The following is a 19,892-nucleotide window of genomic DNA, read 5'->3' as shown; positions in this document are numbered from 1 at the left end:
TAAGAGTACCTGACTCACAAGAAATTCATATGAAGATTAAGAACAGAGAAGAGTTAGTCTACCCTGAATTGGTTTTTCACCATTTAGGATTGGAAGCCCCCAAAGCTTGTTGGGTCAGTTCATACTGTCAAACAAAGAATATTATAATAATGTGTTTATTCTCTTCCTTATGGTTTTGGAGTTGAGGGCGTTCAGCAGCCACTGTTTGCTCAAGAAGAGTGTAAACACAGTGCTGACGCCTGTGGCCAATGAACAGGACTCCTAAGCCACTTTCACTCCAGTGTGGGGTGTGGATCTAATGGTAAAGAAGCTGAATGGGAAAGGGGGTTAGGTAACTCAAATTTGTGTTTTAACTATATTTTCTCTTTTAATCCTCAAAGCAATCTTTTTTGAGTTGGGTATTATTGAAATACCCATTCTATAGATTAAAAACTGGGTAGTAAGTAACAGGCAGGAACTGGAACCTGCCTGTTGAGTATGTTGAGCTCCATAGCTTTCCACTGCCCTCAATTTATGCTCTTGGCAAGGCCTTTTGCTTAGGCAAGCGTCAATCATTTAAAATTTGTACACAAGTTAGAGCTCTCAAATATCAGTATTCTTCCCTCCCTAGGAAGCAAGATGATACAATGTGTTTAATTTCTTAAATGTCTCATATTTTCCAAAGATCTCAATAAGACCTGGTAGTTGAACTGTAAGATTCTTACCATCCACTCAGGGACTCCAATGTTGGATTCTTAGGCAAGTGACTTTGCTTGATGGAACTGGTTATCTTGATTGGTTAGACCACAGATCACCAAGGCCAGTAAGCCACATTCACTGTTAAAATCATCCTGTTCCCAGCCATCTTTAAAAGAGGTCATGAAGTGGCTGAGTGAAAATATGGATGATCCAGGGCAGGACATTGCTGGGACTGACACAAGTTACCAAAATTTCCATTGGTAAATTTTGGAGTGACTGGAGTCACTCATTCACATCCATGAGTGAAGTCAAGTATATTTATTCACACAAAAAAATCTTTTTTCCCACCCTCTCATTTCTTCATAATCTATTCTGTTGTAGATAGTCTAATGGTTAGAATGTCGTTGTTATTTAGTCACTAAGTTGTATCCAACTCTTTGCAACCCCATGGACTGTAGCCCACCAGACTCCTCTGTCCATAGGATTTCCCAGGCAAGAATACTGGAATGGGTTGCCATTTCCTTCTCCAGGGGATCTCTCTGACCCAGGGATTGAACCTGTGTCTCCTGCTTGGCAGGCAGATTCTTTACCACTGAGCTACGCTGGAAGCCAGATGGTTAGAATACCTTCGTAATAATTCATTTCCATATGGGATGGGGTTGTTGTTGCTAATCAGTAGTTAATACTGACAACTTATAAATAATTCAACCTCTCAAAACCTTAGCCAAGTATGACACTTCAAATTAATTATACAGGGCTAGACTGTTAATGTCGGAGAAGGCAATGGCAAGCCACTCCAGTACTCTTGCCTAGAAAATCCCATGGACGGAGGAGCCTGGTGGGCTGCAGTCCATGGGGTCACACAGAGTCGGACACGACTGAAGCGACTTAGCAGCAGCAGCAGCAGACTGTTAATGTATTAAGAAGCTTTTCACATTGCACATAGATAACAGTAATTTTTATTTTGCCTCCCCCCTTGCCCTTCATGTAGTTCTTGTAAACATGTTGTTGCTGCCTCTGCCATATGGTTAAAAAAAGTTACTCAAAACACAACAAATTACTGTTATTTCAATACTATAGAAACTAGTGAGTTTCATTACCCCTTCATATCTTTTTGTATCCCTCCAAAAGAATGTTCAAAGGCATTTTTGGTTGGAAGACGTTCGCTACTTATTCTCTGAATTATGTTGGCAACATTTTAGAAACACTTGTAAAAGACTTGCGACATATGTTAACAAAAGTCCAGAGAAGGAAAGTAGAGATTGGCAGGAAGCAAGATATTAAGGAACTCAACAGTCTGACCAAAGGTGGGTCACGCACTGTCAGGTAAACTGAAGAAAGCGTACTGGGGGGAGGCAAGCTATAAACAGGATCCAGATTTGGCAGCCCACAAGGTAACCAGATGCTGACTACCAAGGGGACAGAGGTGACGGGATCCTCCAGTCCCACCTTTACACGCCTTCCTTGAAGCCACGACACGATCAGAAGTATTCCCGCTTCCATCCATTACTTTCCTCTAGCCTTCCAAACTTCTTACCCCACTTCTCCCCTTTTCCACTTTCTATTTTGCCCCTCTGTACAGGATCTTTTGTTTTCAACCACTTTTAAGGTAATTTCATTTCAGCTGGGAAACACTCGTGTCTTCTTCCCTCGTTCCGAGCCCAGGGACTCGAGTCCCTCCTGAGCTCCTTGGAGCTGGGACCTTTCCCGAGCTCAGCAGTCCAAGCTGTGAGGGTGATCTGTGGCCCCTCCATGACGCCAGTCTGCTCCTCTTCCTTCTTCCCCCTATCCCCAAAAGAACCTAAACTCCGTGCCCTCTGAAACTGTCTAAGTCCCCAAGATCTCCCTCGGGATCCAAGATTTTTTTGACCTAAGTGGGGTCGGGTCGGGGAGGACAGTACCTCTTTGCAGGCGTGAAGCTCCGGTCCCGCTCCCTGAGTCACCTGGAAGGCGGTTCCAACCCAGAGCAGCAGCCTCAGAAGCCGGAGTGTGCGCGGCTCAGTTCTTCCCCTGCCTCTGGCAGAGGGATGAAGGCTGTGGCCAGGCTCAGCCATAGTGTTGTTCCGAGCGAGCGGCAGCAGCGGCTCAGGTGCTGCGGCTGCAGCTACTGCTGGCAGAAGGCGGAAAAAAAGGGGAGGGAGATTCACAGGGGGCAGGATGTAAGGGGCTGGGCTCGCTTCAGTCACCTCCCTGCGGCTACGCCAAGGCCGCCCATCCTTCCTCCTCCCTCCTTTCTCTTATCCTCCTCCTACCCACGTCGCCTTGGCAACCGCCTCCTCTTTCGCTTCGCGCGGGTGGGGCAGGGACCACGCGCTCCTCTGCCGCTCACCTGCCGGTCGCCATGGCAGCCGCCGCCGCTAGCGCGCGCGGCGCAAAAAAGCACGCGCCCAGGGTCTGCAACCTGCCAAGCAGGCGCGCACAAGGCTCGTGCAAAGAACGCGGTGGGAACAACCTCCAAGCCATCACCACCAAATTCATTATTTCGGGCCATCGGCTACCTACGAGCATCACTAATTTTGCAGACGTGGCATTCTACATATACTTATTAAGCATCCTGTTAAAAGCAACAGAAAAATGACCGCGACGATGTCTCTCCTGCAGGGATTATAGCCTGGAAGACTAACCCGGGTAGGTGTTACCTACTGTAACAACTGTTTCTGAAGGTCTCACTTCCGCCACACCAAACCCATTTGTGAATTTACAACCAGTCCTGTGCGAAGCCCTGGGACTCATATAGTCAAGCCGAGTTTAAGCAAGGAGAGTTTGCCTTAGCTGGGCAATTTTCCAAACACACCTGGACTCCTCTGTCTTTTGACATCCCCATTCTGTCATCGCTCTGAGAAATCCTCTCGTAAGATTCCAAGAAGGACATTTCAGGGCTGGCTATCTTTTACGAATTCTTTCCTAAACTTAAGTCTTTTGTAGAAGATTTGTAAGATGGGAGGCCGGCGTTTGTCACCGACGACTCACGAGTGCAAATCCAGGGCTCCCGAGCACACTCGGCGGCTCTTTCCGCTGTGTTCCCAGTACCTTCTTCCCGAGGGGCCTCCCGCGTTAGACCGCCAGGTGGCGCCCTTCTCGGAGGAAATTCGCCTTAGTCACAGAAGGCCGAGCAGTTGCCTGGCAACTGAAATTGGGCCTTCCAAACAATTGGGACCCCGTCTCCTCCGCGTGCTAGGTTGTGTGCGGCTGTGTGGGTCTCTCATCCCTCTTACGAGCGCCTCGCTCGGTGTTTTACCATGCCTCTCACCCGAGGCCCTTTCCAGAACCCTGCGTTGGATAAAGATGATTCCTACTTGGGAAAGTCGCGGGCTTCCAAGGTACTGAGGTTTCTTGCGCAGGTACCCAGTAGGGTAGACCTCACTCTTCTGTCGGCCTGACCGGCAGAAGTGGTAACTTAACCCTGGTGAGGACACTGAGTCAGGTACGGGAGAGGTCTGTTTTCTGCCTACCTCCATGATCCCATATTCAGGTCTCCCCACCTTTCACAGGCGCTTTTGAGCTGAGGGAAGTGGCGCTCTAGTCCAAAGGCAGAAGGGGCACTTGCAGACCTAAGCAGTGATTGGTATGACCGGGCTTGCACAGGCCCAGATTCCACCAAGCAATGCTTTGCCCAGTTTGGGAAACTCTTCCATGAAGAGACGTGAGGTATATAGAGTGGGAAAGAGGTATCAAACACCAGGTCATGCTTTATACATCTGTCTTTGATTCATGTTGGAATGTGTTTGCATATATATTTGTTTCATGATGCTCCAGGAGGAGTAATGGACCCTAAAGCAGTGATGCAGGGGGTAGTGGTAAGATGCAAAGGGCTTTGTGGCTGACTGGATATGGGCCCAAGGGAGTGGCCAGTCTAGGAGGGCTTAGCTGATATCATTTACACTGAACGAGGTGCCCAGGAAAAGCAGGTTTGGGGAGAATGACGTTGAGATCAATGATGTAGCTGTTGTTTTTTGGTGCCTGTGGGACACTTCTGTGGAGATGAAGAGTAGACAACAGAGTTAGGGCTGTGGGTTGACAATGTGTGGAAGCCTCAGTATTCATATAATGGTATTTGAAGCCATAGGAGGGAATGAGCTCATCCAGTGAATGTGAGCGTCAGACAGGCAGAAATGAAACCCCTGGGGAATCCCACTTAGGGGCAGAGAGAGAAAACAGAGCTGAGAAGGAAGCTGAGAAATAATAGCCAGATGCAGGAGAAAAACCAGGAGGAGCTAGACCCATGCAGGATGGAGAGAACATTTTGTGGAATCAGAGTTGTGGCGCCAGAAACCACCGAGGTCAAATAAGATCAGGTCTGGAAATGATCCACTTGACCTAACCACAAAGGTCATTAGCAAGAGTAGTTTCAATGGATGTTTGAGGCAGAGGTCAGACTGTATTGGGATGGAAAGGGGGTGGGAGAGGAAGTGGAGAGTAGTATGTGTTGACTCTTAAAGAAGGCTGGCTCGGCAGGAACATCTTGGAGTGGTAGCCAGACAGTGCCGAAAGGATGAGGAGAAGCTGGGCACAGGAGATGCCAGGATAGCACAGGGCCCTGAAGTACTAGGAGGGCTGGGTTCAGGAAGGAAGAGCTATTCTTGAATAAAAGGGACTTCCCTTTCTCTGAAATGGAAGGAAAATGGGTAGTGAAGATGGCAACTCATGCTTGACAGGCTTGATTTTCTCAGTGAAAGACCATCTCACCCTGCTGATTATAGAGATGATGAGGCTTATGCAGTCTTGGAGGACTGGAAGAGCTGTCTGTGCTTGCATCATATGTAATATTCCCATCTCCTTTTCATAGCATAGTGCCTGGTCCATACCGTTCAATTACTGCCTGATGGAGCTGAGCCACGCAGCACTGTGTCATATACCGGGGATGAAGAAGGCTCCAACATCAGACAGGATGAATGAGAGTTCTACTAGGTTGTAGTTGTACTCACTGGAATTCAGTCATTGATTCAATTAGCATCTCATTTCGGAACACTGTGCTGGGTACTGGGGACACAGTGTTTTAGGTCACTGTGCTGGGTACTGGGGACACCGTGGTGAGCAATATGGCATTTTACGTGTAATGAAGAAACCAGCTATGTGCTTTTCATATTCATACTTGTGGGGTTTAATGAGAGAACCGAACATTCAGTGAACTTTTTGACATTCCCACAGAAACAATGACCCTTCCTTGCTTACCAAAATTTTTTTCTCACCCGTTTAGACACTGTTCTCTGATTCTCCTCTCCTGATTCTCTTGTCTCTGACTGCCCCCAGCCAACCCCGTTATAATATTGTGCAGTCCTCATGAACCACCTCTTCCTTTTTGGTCAGATTCTTTTTGGGAGGCTTCATCTGTTACTCCAACAACTGCACATTGCGTTAGAATATCTTACCTCTTCTTCAAACTCAGGACTTCTGAACCTGAGCTCGTCTTGCCTGTCTGCTCCCCATCCTTCAATTCATGTCCCACTTCACCCCCTTCCCTGTCTTCCTGGCCCATTTCTGTCAGTTCTAAGAGAAAACTTGAAGTGAAGTGAAGTGAAGTGAAGTCGCTCAATCGTGTCCGACTCTGCAACCCCATGGACTGTAGCCTACCAGGCTTCTCTGTCCACGGGATTCTCCAGGCAAGAATACTGGAGTGGGTTACCATTTCCCTCACCAGGGGATCTTCCCGGCCCAGGGATCGAACCCCGGTCTCCCGCATTGGAGGCAGACACTTTAACCTCTGAGCCACCAGGGAAGCCCCCAGAGAAAACTTAGGAGGGTCAAAAGGCTGGGAGGCCTGCCCCCTATCCTCCTTCTCGTTTAGATGTCTCAATTCAATTAAGATGGAATGGCAGGAGGGGATGGACGTCACTGATGCTACCACATCAGCAAGGCCTTCGGTAACCAGGCGTGGGTGTGGTTTCTCTTTTGCAGAAACTGCCATGTAAGAACCCAACTCACCTTGCTCAGCAACAGGAACCCTGGTGTCGACTCAGCTCAACTCCCACAATTGCCTCCATGAAACGGGATGGTTTTTTTTATTATTCAGAGGTACCTAGCATTGAAATGCTATTTCTTATTATATCCACTTAGGACTAATGACTATCCTTTTTGAAAGGCAGTCTGTCCCTGACTGCTTTAGCTTTATCTTGCCCCCAATCCAAGATTCTATCAAATCTAAAACCAAATACCAACTTATCAGGCCTCTGGGAAGGCAAAAGTCTTGAGTTTTGCTGCAGTTAATTATTTGGAGCAAATCATTCTTTCACTAGACTTCTCATTATAACCATGAATGAGGTAAGGCCCATTAAGCTCAAGAGGGTCCCACGTCTCCAGGAGAGCTTCCCACTTCTTAGACTTAACCACGGGACAATTCTGTATGGACAAGATTTAAGAAGTCATCATGTACAGTAATGGTGTGTAAAGAGCTGGTGGGTCTCAGGCCCAAAAAGGGTTCACTCTGCTTTGGCAGAGTAGAACCCAATAGAACCCAACTAGAATGGGTGCACAGGTGGCAAGTTAACCCCGAGGGGGTTGGCTTCCTTTGTAGATACCAAAGGATGACCTGGATTTCCGCTTAGCAGCCTTGTACAACCACCACACAGGGACATTCAAGAACAAGAGTGAGATACTCACACACCAGGAGACCATCCAGGATACCCACGGGTAAGTGGTGGAGGCAGAGCCTCTCCATAAGAACAATGCCACCCAATCAAGTAAGGTAAACTGTCACCTGGGAAATAATCGATAGGTTCCTATTTGTATAGATTTTTGCATTTTTTTACTTCTGTATCTGTAATACAATTTCTATGGGTTTCTTTTTTCTAAAATGAAGAGATCTTCCAAAATTGGGCTCATCTGTATAATAAAACATTTGGTTAATTCGAGAGGCTAGAAAGGGCCTTTGGTTGCTATATTTTTGAGGTTGCATGCAACTCCTTCCCTCCTTACCTTCTTCTCAATTGATTTCATTGTCCCCTGTTCTTCCCACATCATCTTCCAGAATCAAGACCCAATTCCCTGGAGAATTTTTACCCCCTCCTCAACCACCCCCCATCACTTCCAGAGCTAACATCAGACACTGGATCAACCCTAAGAAGGAGTCTATTCACAGCATACAGGGATCCATAGGTAAGGGTTAGAAGCCTGAGGAATGGGAGGAAGATGGGTGGTGCAAGAGTTTTTCTCAATGGACACAGGAATCAGGGAGTTGAGGTGGCTGGCTTTTCGGCAACATGAGGGATAACTGAGTCTGGCACATAGCAGACTGCCAGGGGACATGCTGACTATAGGGCTAGGAAATGAATTCAGCTTCAGAGCCTCTGCCTTAGCCTTAGGTCTAATGGACAAAAATTTTCAGCAAAGGACAGAAACCTGGGAGAAGACTTATAGCTACCTCCCATCAGTCTTCTGTGTTTTCCCCAGCTGTTAGAACCTTCTGCATGGTCCCCATGAAAGTATGGGTGACAAATTCCCAGAAAAGGCAACAGATCTTAAATTCACAGCCCATTCCTTCTTTTCTCCACAGTATCCCCTCACACTGCAGCCACCAATGGAGGGTACTCCCGAAAGAATGATGGTGGCTTCTTCTCCACATAAATGTTGACAGGCCCCTGGACTAATCATTGTGGAACATCCCGCCGACCACCTCCATTAAATAGATTTGTTTAAGTTGAAGCCTGGAGTATCTGTTACCTGCGGACTACAAGTTACCACTTGACTACTCTTAAAATATGGAAGTTTCTCAACTTCTAGAAACTAATCCTGTTGGGCAATATTTGCAATTCGGAGTCATCTTGATGAAAAGATAAGGATTTAGGACAGAATAGCACTGTTTTTGGCAGGAGACAGGTATTCACATTTTGTAAACTGGAGTCATTCCAGCCATACAGATATATAGCCATTCAACCTTTCTTGAAAACTTTTTTTTTTTATTGGAGGCTAATTATTTTACAATATTATATTGGTTGGTTTTGCCATACACTGACATGAATCCATGTGTCAGGTGCTGAGCTAATTGTTAGGGAGACAAGAATGGGCATTGTCCATTCTCTCAATGAACTTACAGACACTAACTTGAGTAGCTCTTTGTAGCATTAGTATTTATGCAGAGGTCACACTTAACAGATTTCAGACCTTTTGGATTTAGTCATTTGCTGGCCCTGGTCCTTCCTTTCCATTGTTCATTCTCTTAACTCTGCTGTCTCCTTGCCTGGGAGTCAATTCTTTTTTCGTTGCCTAGATTTATAGCCCCTGATTCTAAGAAACAGAGCTTAACAATTTGATCCTAGGGTCTGAAAGTACCTAAAAACTAATGCATTAATGTGGTTTCTAAAATTACAAGCCACTCACAGGACAGGAACCTGCTGTCAGAATGAGCAAGAAATGACAGACCCTTTAGAATATTGAAAAATAAGTACCCATTTCTAAACTTGGACAGCATATGCACTGTTGAATAAATCAGACATGAAAGGGCTTCTATTTGGTACTCAAGTGCAGGGTCCTTAAATTCCACCAAACTGTAACAGTCCTTCTTCTACAGAGATACTCCAATTTATTCATAGTGTTTACTGCTAAGTGGTAATAGTTTCAGTTCTCATTCTTTAGAAGGGCTGAAAGGAGCAGAGAGGGGTGACTCTCTGGATAATCACCTCATGAGAGTTTATTACTGAACATCAAAAAATTTATTACTGCGATCCATGCATGGAGGCTTTAAATCCTGATTCCTAGACCTCTCTGATAACTGCTGCTGCTGCTGCTAAGTCACTTCAGTCGTGTCCGACTCTGTGTGACCCCATAGACGGAAGCCCACCAGGCTCCCCTGTCCCTGGAATTCTCCAGGCAAGAACACTGGAGTGGGTTGCCATTTCCTTCTCCAATGTGTGAAAGTGAAGTTGCTCAGTCGTGTCCGACCCTTTGCGACCCCACGGACTGCAGCCTACCAGGCTCCTCCATCCATGGGATTTTCTAGGCAATAGTACTGGAGTGGCTTGCCATTGCCTTCTCCGCTCTGATAACTATAATTAAGTAAATCTGGTGCGGGTCCCTGGAATCTGAATTCTTATATTTCCAAGTTCTCTTATGGATATATATACATGTATTGTTGTTTAGTCACTAAATTAGGTCCGACTCTTTCCCATCCCATGGGCTGTAGCCCGCCAGGCGCCTCTGTCTATGGGATTCTTCAGGGAAGAATATTGGGGTGGGTTGCCATTTCCTTCTCCAGGGGATCTTCCCAACCCAGAGTGTCCTGCACTGCAGACGGATTCTTTACCACTGAGCCACCCGGGAAGCCCTAATATACACACATATAGACGTGCGTATACACCTACATGCCTTCACGGGCAGGCGCTGTATAGTGTCTTTAGACCGAAGGCACGAGTGTTGGTATCACACGCGAGTCATGATGACAAGGCGGGCCTAAAGAAATTAAAAAAAAAAAAAAAATAGGAGGCGCCTAGAAAAGTAAAACTACAGCAGAGAACAAGGTCTCTGTCCCCTTTCAGCTTCGGCGCCTGCAGGCGGGGCGACGGCTAGCTCGACAGCCCGCCAAAGACCCGCCGTCGCCTGTTGACACGTTATCCCCAACGCCACGGGGGGCCGTGCCCTGGGGCCGGGCTCAGATCAGAATCGCCTCGATAATCAATGGCGCGGGACGAGCCCGGCCTCGTCTATCTGATCAATTCATCATTTCTGAGCGCCGGGCCCCACAGGACTGGCTCCGGAACCTCCGGGGCCACGGCACTGCCACCGCCCACGGGGCCTCGCTGCACAGCGCCCCGAGGAAGGGCTTCGCAGGAGGGAAGCTTTTCATTTCGGGTCGGCCCGGCGGGGCTGGAGTCACAACCCGATCAAATAAGATCAACGTGTAGGCCGGGGGAGCGGTGCAGGGGCGGGAGCACGCACTCACACATTCACGCATCCACTCACACACTGGGCCTACACGCGCCGCCACACACACACACACACTCCACACACAACACCACACAGCAAGTCCCAACAACCTCACTTCCACCCGCTCTCCCTCCGGTGAAGGAGCGGAAGTTCGCACCCTCTTTTATAGCCCGCGGCCCCGGAGGCTTCTGGGAGGAACCACCAAGCACCGGCCTCTCCGTGTGTGCACTTTGCTGCCCTCGCGTGGTTCGGAGGGGAACCAAGGGCCCTGGTTTAGTTCAGTTCAGTCGCTCAGTCGTGTTCGATCCCATGGACTGCAGCACGCCAGACTTTCCTGTCCATCACCAACTCCCGGAGCTTACTCAAACTCATGTCCATTGAGTCGGTGATGCCATCCAGCCATCTCATCCTCTGTTGTCCCCTTCTCCTCTCGTCTTCAATCTTTCCCAGCATCAGGGTCTTTTCAAATGAGTCAGTTCTTCAGGTCAGGTGGCCAAAGTACTAAGTTTCAGCTTCAGCATCAGTCCTTCCAATGAATATTCGGGATTGATTTCCTTTCGGATTGACTGTGGTTGGATCTCCTTGCTGTCCAAGGGACTCTCAAGAGCTACAGTTCAAAAGCATCAATTCTTCGGCGCTCAACTTTCTTTATAGTCCAACTCTCACATCCATACATGACTACTGGAAAAGCCATAGCTTTGACTAGACGGACCTTTGTTAGCAAACTAATGTCTCTGCTTTTTAATATGCTGTCTAGGTCACAAAGAGTCGGACATGACTGAGTGACTGAACTGAAGTGAAGTAGGTTGGTCATAACTTTTCTTCCAAGGAGCAAGCATCTTTTAATTTCATGGCTGCAGTCACCATCTGCAGTGATTTTGGAGCCCCCCAAAAATAGTCCGCCACTGTTTCCATTGTTTTGCCATCTATTTTCCATGAAGTGATGGGACTAGATGCCATGATCTTCGTTTTCTGAATGCTGAGTTTTAAGCCAATTTTTTCACTCTCCTCTTTCACTTTCATTGAGAGGCTCTTTAGTTCTTCTTCGCTTTCTTCCATAAGGGTGGTGTCATCTGCCTATCTGAGGTTATTGATATTTCTCCCTGCAACCTTGATTCTACTTTGTGCTTCTTCCAGCCCAGCGTTTCTCACGATGTACTCTGCATAGAAGTTAAATAAGCACGGTGACAATATACAGCCTTAACAATACTCCTTTCCTGATTTGGAACCAGTCTGTTGTTCCATGACCAGTTCTACCTGTTGCTTCTTGACCTGCCTACAGATTTCTCAGGAAGCAGGTAAGGTGTGTGGATCTCTTTCAGAATTTTCCACAGTTTGTTGTGATCCACACAGTCAAAGGCTTTGGCATAGTCAGTAAAGCAGAAATAGATGTTTTTCTGGAACTCTCTTGCTTTTTCGATGATCCAGCGGATGTTGGCAATTTGATCTCTGGTGCCTCTGCCTTTTCTAAATCCAGCCTGAAAATCTGGAAGTTCACAGTTCACATATTGCTGAAGCCTGGCTTGGAGAATTTTGAGCATTACTTTGCTAGCATATGAGATGAGTGCAATTGTGTGGTAGTTTGAACATTCTTTGGCATTGCCTTTCTTTGGGATTGGAATGAAAACTGACATTTTCCAGTCCTGTGGCCATTGCCGAGTTTTCCAAATTTGCTGACATATTGAGTGCAGAACCTTCACAGAGTCATCTTTCAGGATTTGAAATTGCTCAGCTGGAATGTCATCAACCTCCACTAGCTTTGTTCATACTGATGCTTCCTAAGGCCCACTTGACTTTGCATTCCAGGATGTCTGGCTCTAGGTGAGTGATCAAACTATCATGATCATCTTGGTCATGATCTTTTTTGTACAGTTCTTCTGTGTATTCTTGCCACCTCTTCTATCTTCTGCTTCTGTTAGGTCCATACCATTTCTGTCCTTTATCGAGCCCATCTTTGCATGAAATGTTCCCTTGGTATCTCTAATTTTCTTGAGATCTCTGTTCTTTCCCATTCTATTTTTTCCTCTATTTCATTGATCGCTGAGGAAGGCTTTCTTATCTCTCCTTGCTATCCTTGGAATTCTGCATTCAAGTGGGTGTATCTTTCCTTTTCTCCTATGAGCCCTGCTGCTGCTGCTAAGTCACTTCAGTCGTGTCCGACTCTGTGTGACCCCATAGACGGAAGCCCACCAGGCTCCCCCGTCCCTGGGATTCTCCAGGCAAGAACACTGGAGTGGGTTGCCATTTCCTTTCACCAATGCTAAAGCAGGACAAATTCCCAGAATGCTGAATTATAATTGCCTTTGAATCTTTGTGTGACATATTTATAACCATATCTATAGTTTGATATTTGATCCAAGTTCTGGATATAAGATGATATAACCTCAGGATCCCTCTAGGTGAATGAGTTCTTTCCCCAGGAGAAGGCAAATTCTGATCATTCAAACACCAGCTTTCCCAGGATCTCCTCCCAAGGGAGAAGGCAAACATCATTTTACCAAAGGGAAATGGTGAGAATAGATGACTTAAGTCCAAGGACTAAGTGGTTAGAATATCTTATGAGTAAAGGAAGGCAGGCATATCCCTGTCCCTACAAAGCCCTCTGCTACCCTTCACTTGCTTTTACTTACTTTCATACCCACTAAAATCTTTCAGCCTCTAGCATCAGTGACAAAGAATGATTATGTAAATTACAATTAGCTCCTTTCACATCAGAGAGTATAAATTTAATGTCTCAGTTCCTTTTCAGTGACACGTATGTGAAGGGGGGAAGACAAATCAGAATTTTGTGAAGTTATCATTTGTGACAGTCCCATCATGCACTTCGAATAAACAAATAGGGGGAAAGTATCCACTGTGTGTCAGAAGCCCAAGAAATTTCTAGGTATGTGGCTGGGTAACCTGAAAACCTCATTTCACAGAAGAAATTTAATGACTGGTAATGGCAGTTGACACTTGTATTTTAATAGCGGTAGTAGGTAAAATATATTTTGAAATGTTATCTACATTACTTAATACACCTCAAAATGTATTAATATATTTGCTTATATATATATGTGTGTGTGTGTAGTATATAGCTGGTATAAACATACATATAGTGTGTATATATACATATATATATTTATAGGCTTCCCAGGTGGCGCAGTGGTAAAGAATCTGCCTGCCAATCCAAAACAAGAGACTCAGGTTCAATCCCTGGGATGGAAAGATCCCCTGGAGTAGGAAATGGCAACCTGCTCCAGTATTCTTGCCTGGAAAATTCCACAGAGGAGCCTGGCAGGCTATACAGTCCTTGGAGTCACAAAGTTGGACATGACTGAGCAAATACACACACCTATGTGTGTATATTTATATACACACACCTATGTGTGTATATTTATATACACACACCTATGTGTGTATATTTATATACACACACCTATGTGTGTATATTTATATACACACACCTATGTGTGTATATTTATATACACACACATATATATGTATATACAAATATACACATATATGAATATACACACATATGTATATATAAACAGATATAAATATATATGCACGTACACACACACACACCCTCAAAGGAGAAAGCTCTACCTTCATTGATTCTGAACTATATCATACATACATCATACATTCAATGGCCATCACAAGGGGTTAACAGGACTGACAGTATTCACCAATGCAAACTAACAAGGTATACTATGGGCAGAACCCAGGAGAGTATTAAACAAAGTTCAACAATTCAGTATGCATGTGACAAAAATGGACAAAAACTGTAGGGAAAGAAATTTTATTTCCAAGGATTGTGCAGACAATGATGAATAAAAATTTTATTCCAACTGTAAAAAGCTGCCTTCATTCCACACTGGTTATGGTGATGCCAGTTTGAAACTGAGGCAATACTGCTATCCCCATTCTGCCACCCCTAAAAGACTCTCTTAGAGGAACAACTTCCCACAATTTTCAGTCAAAAATTTGACACATCAATCTAAGTAATGAATAAAACAAGTTTCTGCTTATCTGCTTATGTAAAGAAATGAAACAAGCTGTGTATTTGTTTCCTGCTGTAAATTACTTTCACTCTGTGCACTTTTTGGTATATTCTGGTATGAAAACATCTCAAAATATAACAATTTAAGAGTTTAGGTCAAGATGACCCACCCAGGAGGCTGTAAAAATTGATTTGAATTGTGAAATAGAACTAGTTTAAAATATGAAGAAGCTCTAAGTATCAAGCTTAGAAATATTAGCCTTATTAGGAAACAAAAGTCATTAAAGCTACAAAACAAGTGCAAAACAAACGTGCTGAACCTGTATTTCCAAGGAGTGACATTCCTATTGGTCAACAGGTTCCAAACTGACACCCACAAGGTGCAACTCTTCTTTCTGTTCCACTAACTTTCCTTTCTCTTGTGGGAAAAAGCCTCAGAAATGACAATGAAAATATAGGAATCATTGAAATTTACCCTGTAGACCAATTCTGGAGATAACAGCCACAACACTGAGATGATTAGATATGTAGTGTTTACTTGACGACTTTCTATACTTCCAGGAACCCTCAAAGCACTAAACTGAGTGTTTCAGAATCGAAACTTCCTAGCAGCTTTTGTTCTTTTGGAATAAGACAAAAGACAATTTACTACCACAAAGGGATCAACCACAGCCAACTTGTCCACAGTCAAGTTTTACTTTAATGAGCAATTCAACTGGTAGACCAGTGTATGTGCTTGCTCTTATCAATAATTTTAGACCAATTTTTTTAAAGAGAAATTCTAGACTTCATAAATGCAACAGTTAATCCTTTTGTAGATAAAAGAAGGAGGGAATGGAGAAATTTTCTCTTTAAATATAAGAGTCATCTAAAACTATTTGCTCAGGAGTTCCCATACTCCATGGAAAAGCTCATCCATCAGTCTCAATTGGAAACCTGGGTTTTCCTTTACTTTAGAAGACACTCTCATTTTATTCATGGATTGTATGAACTATACAAACATGCATATGAGTGCCATCAATTTCTCATTAAAATTTCTCATGTTCTTATAATTTCCAAGAGACAGCTAAAGAGTACTGCAACATGAACAAAATTTAAAATGAGCCAAAAAACACAAGTAATTGACTGAAAATCGCCATAATAACCCAGATTTAAACAAAGAATAAGTTTGTATCTTGGGTAACATAACAAAACTTCCATCTAACATCACAATAAATTCTAGATGACTTTACTAGTATATGAATTAATATACTAGATGTATTTATTTCTTCTACCCCAACTGCAAATATATTAAATAATTTTTTCTTCAATAGTTTTTCTTTTCCCCTAGTGGTGGCATTTAAAACTGAGTAACAGTATTTAGCACTCAGTCATTTAGAAAAAATTTTAAAAGTTTTAGGAAAACAGCAACAGTTTCCATATACCATTTGAAGGGGTGAAGTTTCCTTTTGGGAATATTGGTGAATGGAACACTGTTTCTTGTCTAAATTACTCCTTTCAGGTCTCACCATAGACAGTTTCCAAATCTTATGTAGGCCCAGACTGTTTTGGCAAAACTCCTGAGCTACCAGAACACAGCACAGCTATTTTCACTGTTGCTTTTTGCAGTGAGGATCCTGTCTCTCTCCTATGTTCCCAGGTGGGTAAGTGAAAGATAAATTTCCAAAGCCAAAAAATGTCTTGGCATTGTTTAACTCCTATTTCCCACTCAGCCTCCCAACCCCACCCTCCCAGCCCTCCTGCAATTTATCACATCCAAATAAAACAGTAAAAATAAAAGTCTTAAAAATTATCTCTCTTTTCAAGAAGTCTGAACACAGCCTATATCCTCCCCTAATGAGCCTCGGTTTGCAAAGATCCTGATGAGGGGCTGAAGAACAAAATAGGTAACAGTTTTTAAGCAGGAGGTATGGAATCATATCACCGAGAGGAGTAATTTATCTGGACATTATATGCTCTCTGCTGAGGACTGATTTACACGCAGGTCAAAGAAAGTTTGCTTTCTGTAGTCCCCTGAAGCATAAATAATGTTTGTTATCATGAGGAGTTTTCCCCACAGAAAGTAGGGGCAGATGCTGTGGTGTCATCCTGGGGACTCTGATGATTTTAGCTGAGCTTTCCTTTGCTGGACCCAGGCTCCCGACAGGTTCTTCACCTTCGTCCCCTTGGCTGGCGGTTGATGAAATGGAAGTTTCAGAATTCATTTTATAAACAGGACGTAGAAGGCCATCACAACGCAGGCGATTGCCACAGCAGCATGCAGCCTGGTTCCAATTACAGCAGCTAGCAAGAAATAATAAAAAGAGGAAAGGAATCACACCTTGCCCTTCATATAAGTCCTCACTTTCAAGGTGATATTTTGAAATCTTTAGTCATAGATGAAGAGACCTGTTAAGGGTCTCAAGAATCAACCCATCCAGGAATGTATTTAAATACTACTCAGGACTTCCCTGGTGGTCCAGTGGTTAAGAATCTGCCTTGCAATGCAGGAAACTAGGGTTTGATCCCTGGTGGAGGAATTAAAATCCCACATGCTGTGGGGCAACTAAACCCATGCACCGAAACGACTGAGCCCATGTGCCACAACGGGAGAGTCTGTGCTGCAACTCTCATAACTAAAACTCGACTCAGAAAATTAATAAGACTGGAGAGTCTGTGTGCTGCAACTCACATGACACAACCAGGACTTGACTCAGCAAATTAATAAGTAAATTAAAATATTTTAAAAAATTAAGTACTACCCTTAAGCCCTAGGTTTCACGTGAATATATACCATTGGTTTAAATTTTGCCCTATTTTGAAAAACGATTTAGGTAAATAAGATTCCAGATGAAGGTGCCCAAAATAAAAAGTAAAAAAGCATCTGAGTTAATAAAATCAATACTTAAAAAAATCTCCAATATATTTTTCCAGAAATTTGGGAAAAAAAACAACTTTTCACTGGGAAAATATTACTCCCAACAATTCCAGTCCAGTCTAAAACTATTTAAGTATACACTTTTATGCCACGGATAATATTAAAATTACTTTGTAGCTAAAACAAACATTTATGTAAAAGTTGAACCAAATACAATCCCAGCCTGTCTCACCCTCACTTTGCAGCACCTCACTGTCCAGAGATGGCAACTTCCTCTCCCTAAACAGATATGATCTTACCTTTGTAAAACACACCCCAAACTCCCTTCTTTTCTGAGAGCAGCCAGGTTTTGAGACGAGGTACTTTCTTGAAGTAGGCACAGGTGCAAATAAACAGCAAACCAAACACCAGAATCCCATCCAAGGAGTACACTGTTACAGAAAGAGAAGAAAGCCTTGCGTGCTAATCCAGCTTGGGACAAGTAATGCCACTGGAGAACACAATGTGATATAATACCAAGGTGGGGACCTCAGCTGCAGTGCCAGCTCTGACAAGAGGGAGTCAAAGTCCTGGGACTAACAAGGTTACCTTTTCGTCCCCTCAAACCATGGAGACATCCCCCTTACAAAGATCTCACTGCCTTCTTCCCTCTCCTTTCAAGAACTGCAAGTTCTGAGAAGAGTGTGCCAGTTAATGTGGAATCAGTCTGCCAGGAATGGCCAGTGTGGGCAACATGTTGAGAGCAGTATAAGAATCGTTGGTGCCTGAGCTGAGAGATTGAAATGTGCTCTTACCATAAATCACTCATGTGATAAAGAAGAGCTAGATATTTAGCCAAGTCTTTCAGAGCTTCATCTGTTGGTAAAGAATATGATAAGGCAAAAGCTTAATGGAAACTTCAAGAGTCAGAAATCATATGACTACAATTTTCCTGTGTTTTTACACTTCATGCATCACACTCTACTTACAAACCAAATTTCTGCCAGAGTAACAGATTCCTGAGAACAAACAAGTCAAAAAAAAAATCTGAGGCTTCATCGTGGTGGAACAATTGTCAGAAAATAGCTTTGAACACAGAGTTATAGTTCTTACATATGTAAACTGAGCTATATCTGGTAAGCACAATGAATCATCTAAGTGGGAAAAAAAACAATCAGACCACAAAAGGGGGAAGGGTGACTAAAATTTATTCATTAATTACTATGTGTTCAATTGCTTCCATATTTCTCAGTTCAGATGACTCCGTCCTCTAGGTGATGACCCTTCCTGTACTGTGTCTAGTAACCTTAGGCCTCTGACTGCCCAGAAAGCTTCAAAAGAATATTTGACACAACTAGCATCTCCCAGTTTTGGACCACTCTATCTCCCCTCTCTCCCTCCAGTAAAACTATCTCACAGCTAGATGTCACACAGCAACAGTCCAGTAAATTAATACATATACCAACTTTTTAGGATGAACAATACCCTTACCTGCTAATCTTCTCCTCCTGTAAGTTTTTGCAAAGCCAAAAGTTACGAGGTGAAAATTGAATCTTCAGTATCAGGCTTATAGAAAAGGTACTTTTTGAGAAATACTCTCCTATGCCCCTCTAATCATACTGTCTAAGAGGCCTTGTCATCTTTTTTCCAGTACGATGGACTCTAAAGAACACAAAGGTCTTGTTTCCTGTCTTTCGCTGGAATGGAGAAATCGTGTCTATATAATCGTGTTCGAAGAGGCCTGAAAAATTAGATCAGATAAACGGTGGCAACTGCCACAACCTTAGAAGAGGCAGTATCCAACCCTTGCAACTTTCGCTACGGTCTTCAGATGGGATCGCCCAGGCAAGACTTTAGAATCAAATAAAAGAAAGCTTTCTGGCATTTTAACAAAATAAGAACTTTTTTTTTTAGATTCACGTTCACCCCCCCAAAAATGTGGGCCTTAAAAAGCCCTCTATGATTTCTTGGTCCTCCCAAGGCGCCTACTATCCCAAAGTATGAGAAAACAGGGCTGTGAGTAAGATGCTACAGCAATAGCTCAACCAGGACGGGCCTCGCGAAATAGCTTCTAAGGGCCAAAACGAACTTCTAGAAGAGAGAAAGGAAAACACAGGGTAGGGACCAAGGACTCGGGGTGTGGGCACAAGAGGCATTGGGGGTTCTAGATGGGCACGCCACGGGGGAACCCGCGGAGAAGTATAGGAAACAGGAGTTGGGGACACCGAGAGGCCAAAGGGAGGACTCCGATGGGAGGGGGCGGGGAGAACGGCCACGTCAATGCCGGCTCCGCCCGCCACGTTTTCCCTTGTGGACGGGACTCCCATCCTTTGCTCTGGGCATTGGGTCTCACCGTTCGTCATGGCGGCAGGGCCCGGTCCTGGATGGAGAGTCCGGCGGTGGGGGGGGGTCAGTGGCGGTAGCGGCGAAGACCGGGGGAACCCAGCTCCCACTTGACACTTCCCGATCCGGGCCGCTGCGGCGGGCAGGAGCCGTAGTACGCAGGCGCAAGGGAAGGCAGGCGAGCGCCAAACG

The 19,892-nt window shown here is 44.5% G+C and overlaps 3 protein-coding genes and 1 non-coding gene across 5 annotated transcripts in view; 1 reads left to right on the top strand and 3 right to left on the bottom strand.

Annotated features, from left to right (window-relative positions):
- ELAPOR1 (endosome-lysosome associated apoptosis and autophagy regulator 1) overlaps positions 1-2,810 on the bottom strand; it is an 81,756-nt gene extending 78,946 nt beyond the window's left edge. Inside the window, exon 1 of the mRNA XM_055404011.2 lies at positions 2,580-2,810. Within this exon, the coding sequence (XP_055259986.2) occupies positions 2,580-2,732 (153 nt within the window). The 5' untranslated portion in view covers positions 2,733-2,810. The remainder of the gene's footprint in view (positions 1-2,579) is intronic.
- Positions 2,811-3,833: 1,023 nt separating this feature from the next.
- CFAP276 (cilia and flagella associated protein 276) lies at positions 3,834-8,298 on the top strand. The gene is made up of 5 exons (XM_055404013.2): positions 3,834-3,998; positions 6,574-6,690; positions 7,190-7,305; positions 7,643-7,770; positions 8,168-8,298. Exons 1-5 carry the CDS (start codon positions 3,918-3,920, stop codon positions 8,236-8,238), a joined length of 513 nt encoding a protein of 170 aa, XP_055259988.2. The 5' UTR covers positions 3,834-3,917; the 3' UTR covers positions 8,239-8,298.
- Positions 8,299-10,258: 1,960 nt separating this feature from the next.
- LOC129541903 (small Cajal body-specific RNA 2) lies at positions 10,259-10,674 on the bottom strand. The gene has a single exon (XR_008682955.2).
- Positions 10,675-14,304: 3,630 nt separating this feature from the next.
- TMEM167B (transmembrane protein 167B) lies at positions 14,305-19,868 on the bottom strand. Of its 2 annotated transcripts, XM_088835540.1 has the most exons (4): positions 19,711-19,858; positions 18,173-18,233; positions 17,678-17,809; positions 14,305-16,804 (listed from the first exon to the last, which is right to left on the bottom strand). In XM_088835540.1, exons 1-4 carry the CDS (start codon positions 19,718-19,720, stop codon positions 16,507-16,509), a joined length of 501 nt encoding a protein of 166 aa, XP_088691666.1. In that variant the 5' UTR covers positions 19,721-19,858; the 3' UTR covers positions 14,305-16,506. The 2 variants fall into 2 exon arrangements, with proteins under 2 accessions (XP_088691666.1, XP_055258995.2); XM_055403020.2 differs by lacking the exon at positions 18,173-18,233 and having other exon boundaries at positions 16,575-16,804; positions 19,711-19,868.
- Positions 19,869-19,892: the final 24 nt, after the last annotated feature.

This window comes from Moschus berezovskii, chromosome 4, assembly GCF_049115385.1.
Source record: "Moschus berezovskii isolate FMDL1 chromosome 4, NW_MosBer_1.0, whole genome shotgun sequence".
Taxonomy (NCBI): domain Eukaryota; kingdom Metazoa; phylum Chordata; class Mammalia; order Artiodactyla; family Moschidae; genus Moschus; species Moschus berezovskii.
Note: the sequence above shows the minus strand (reverse complement) of the source record. Positions and strands in the feature narration are given on the sequence as shown.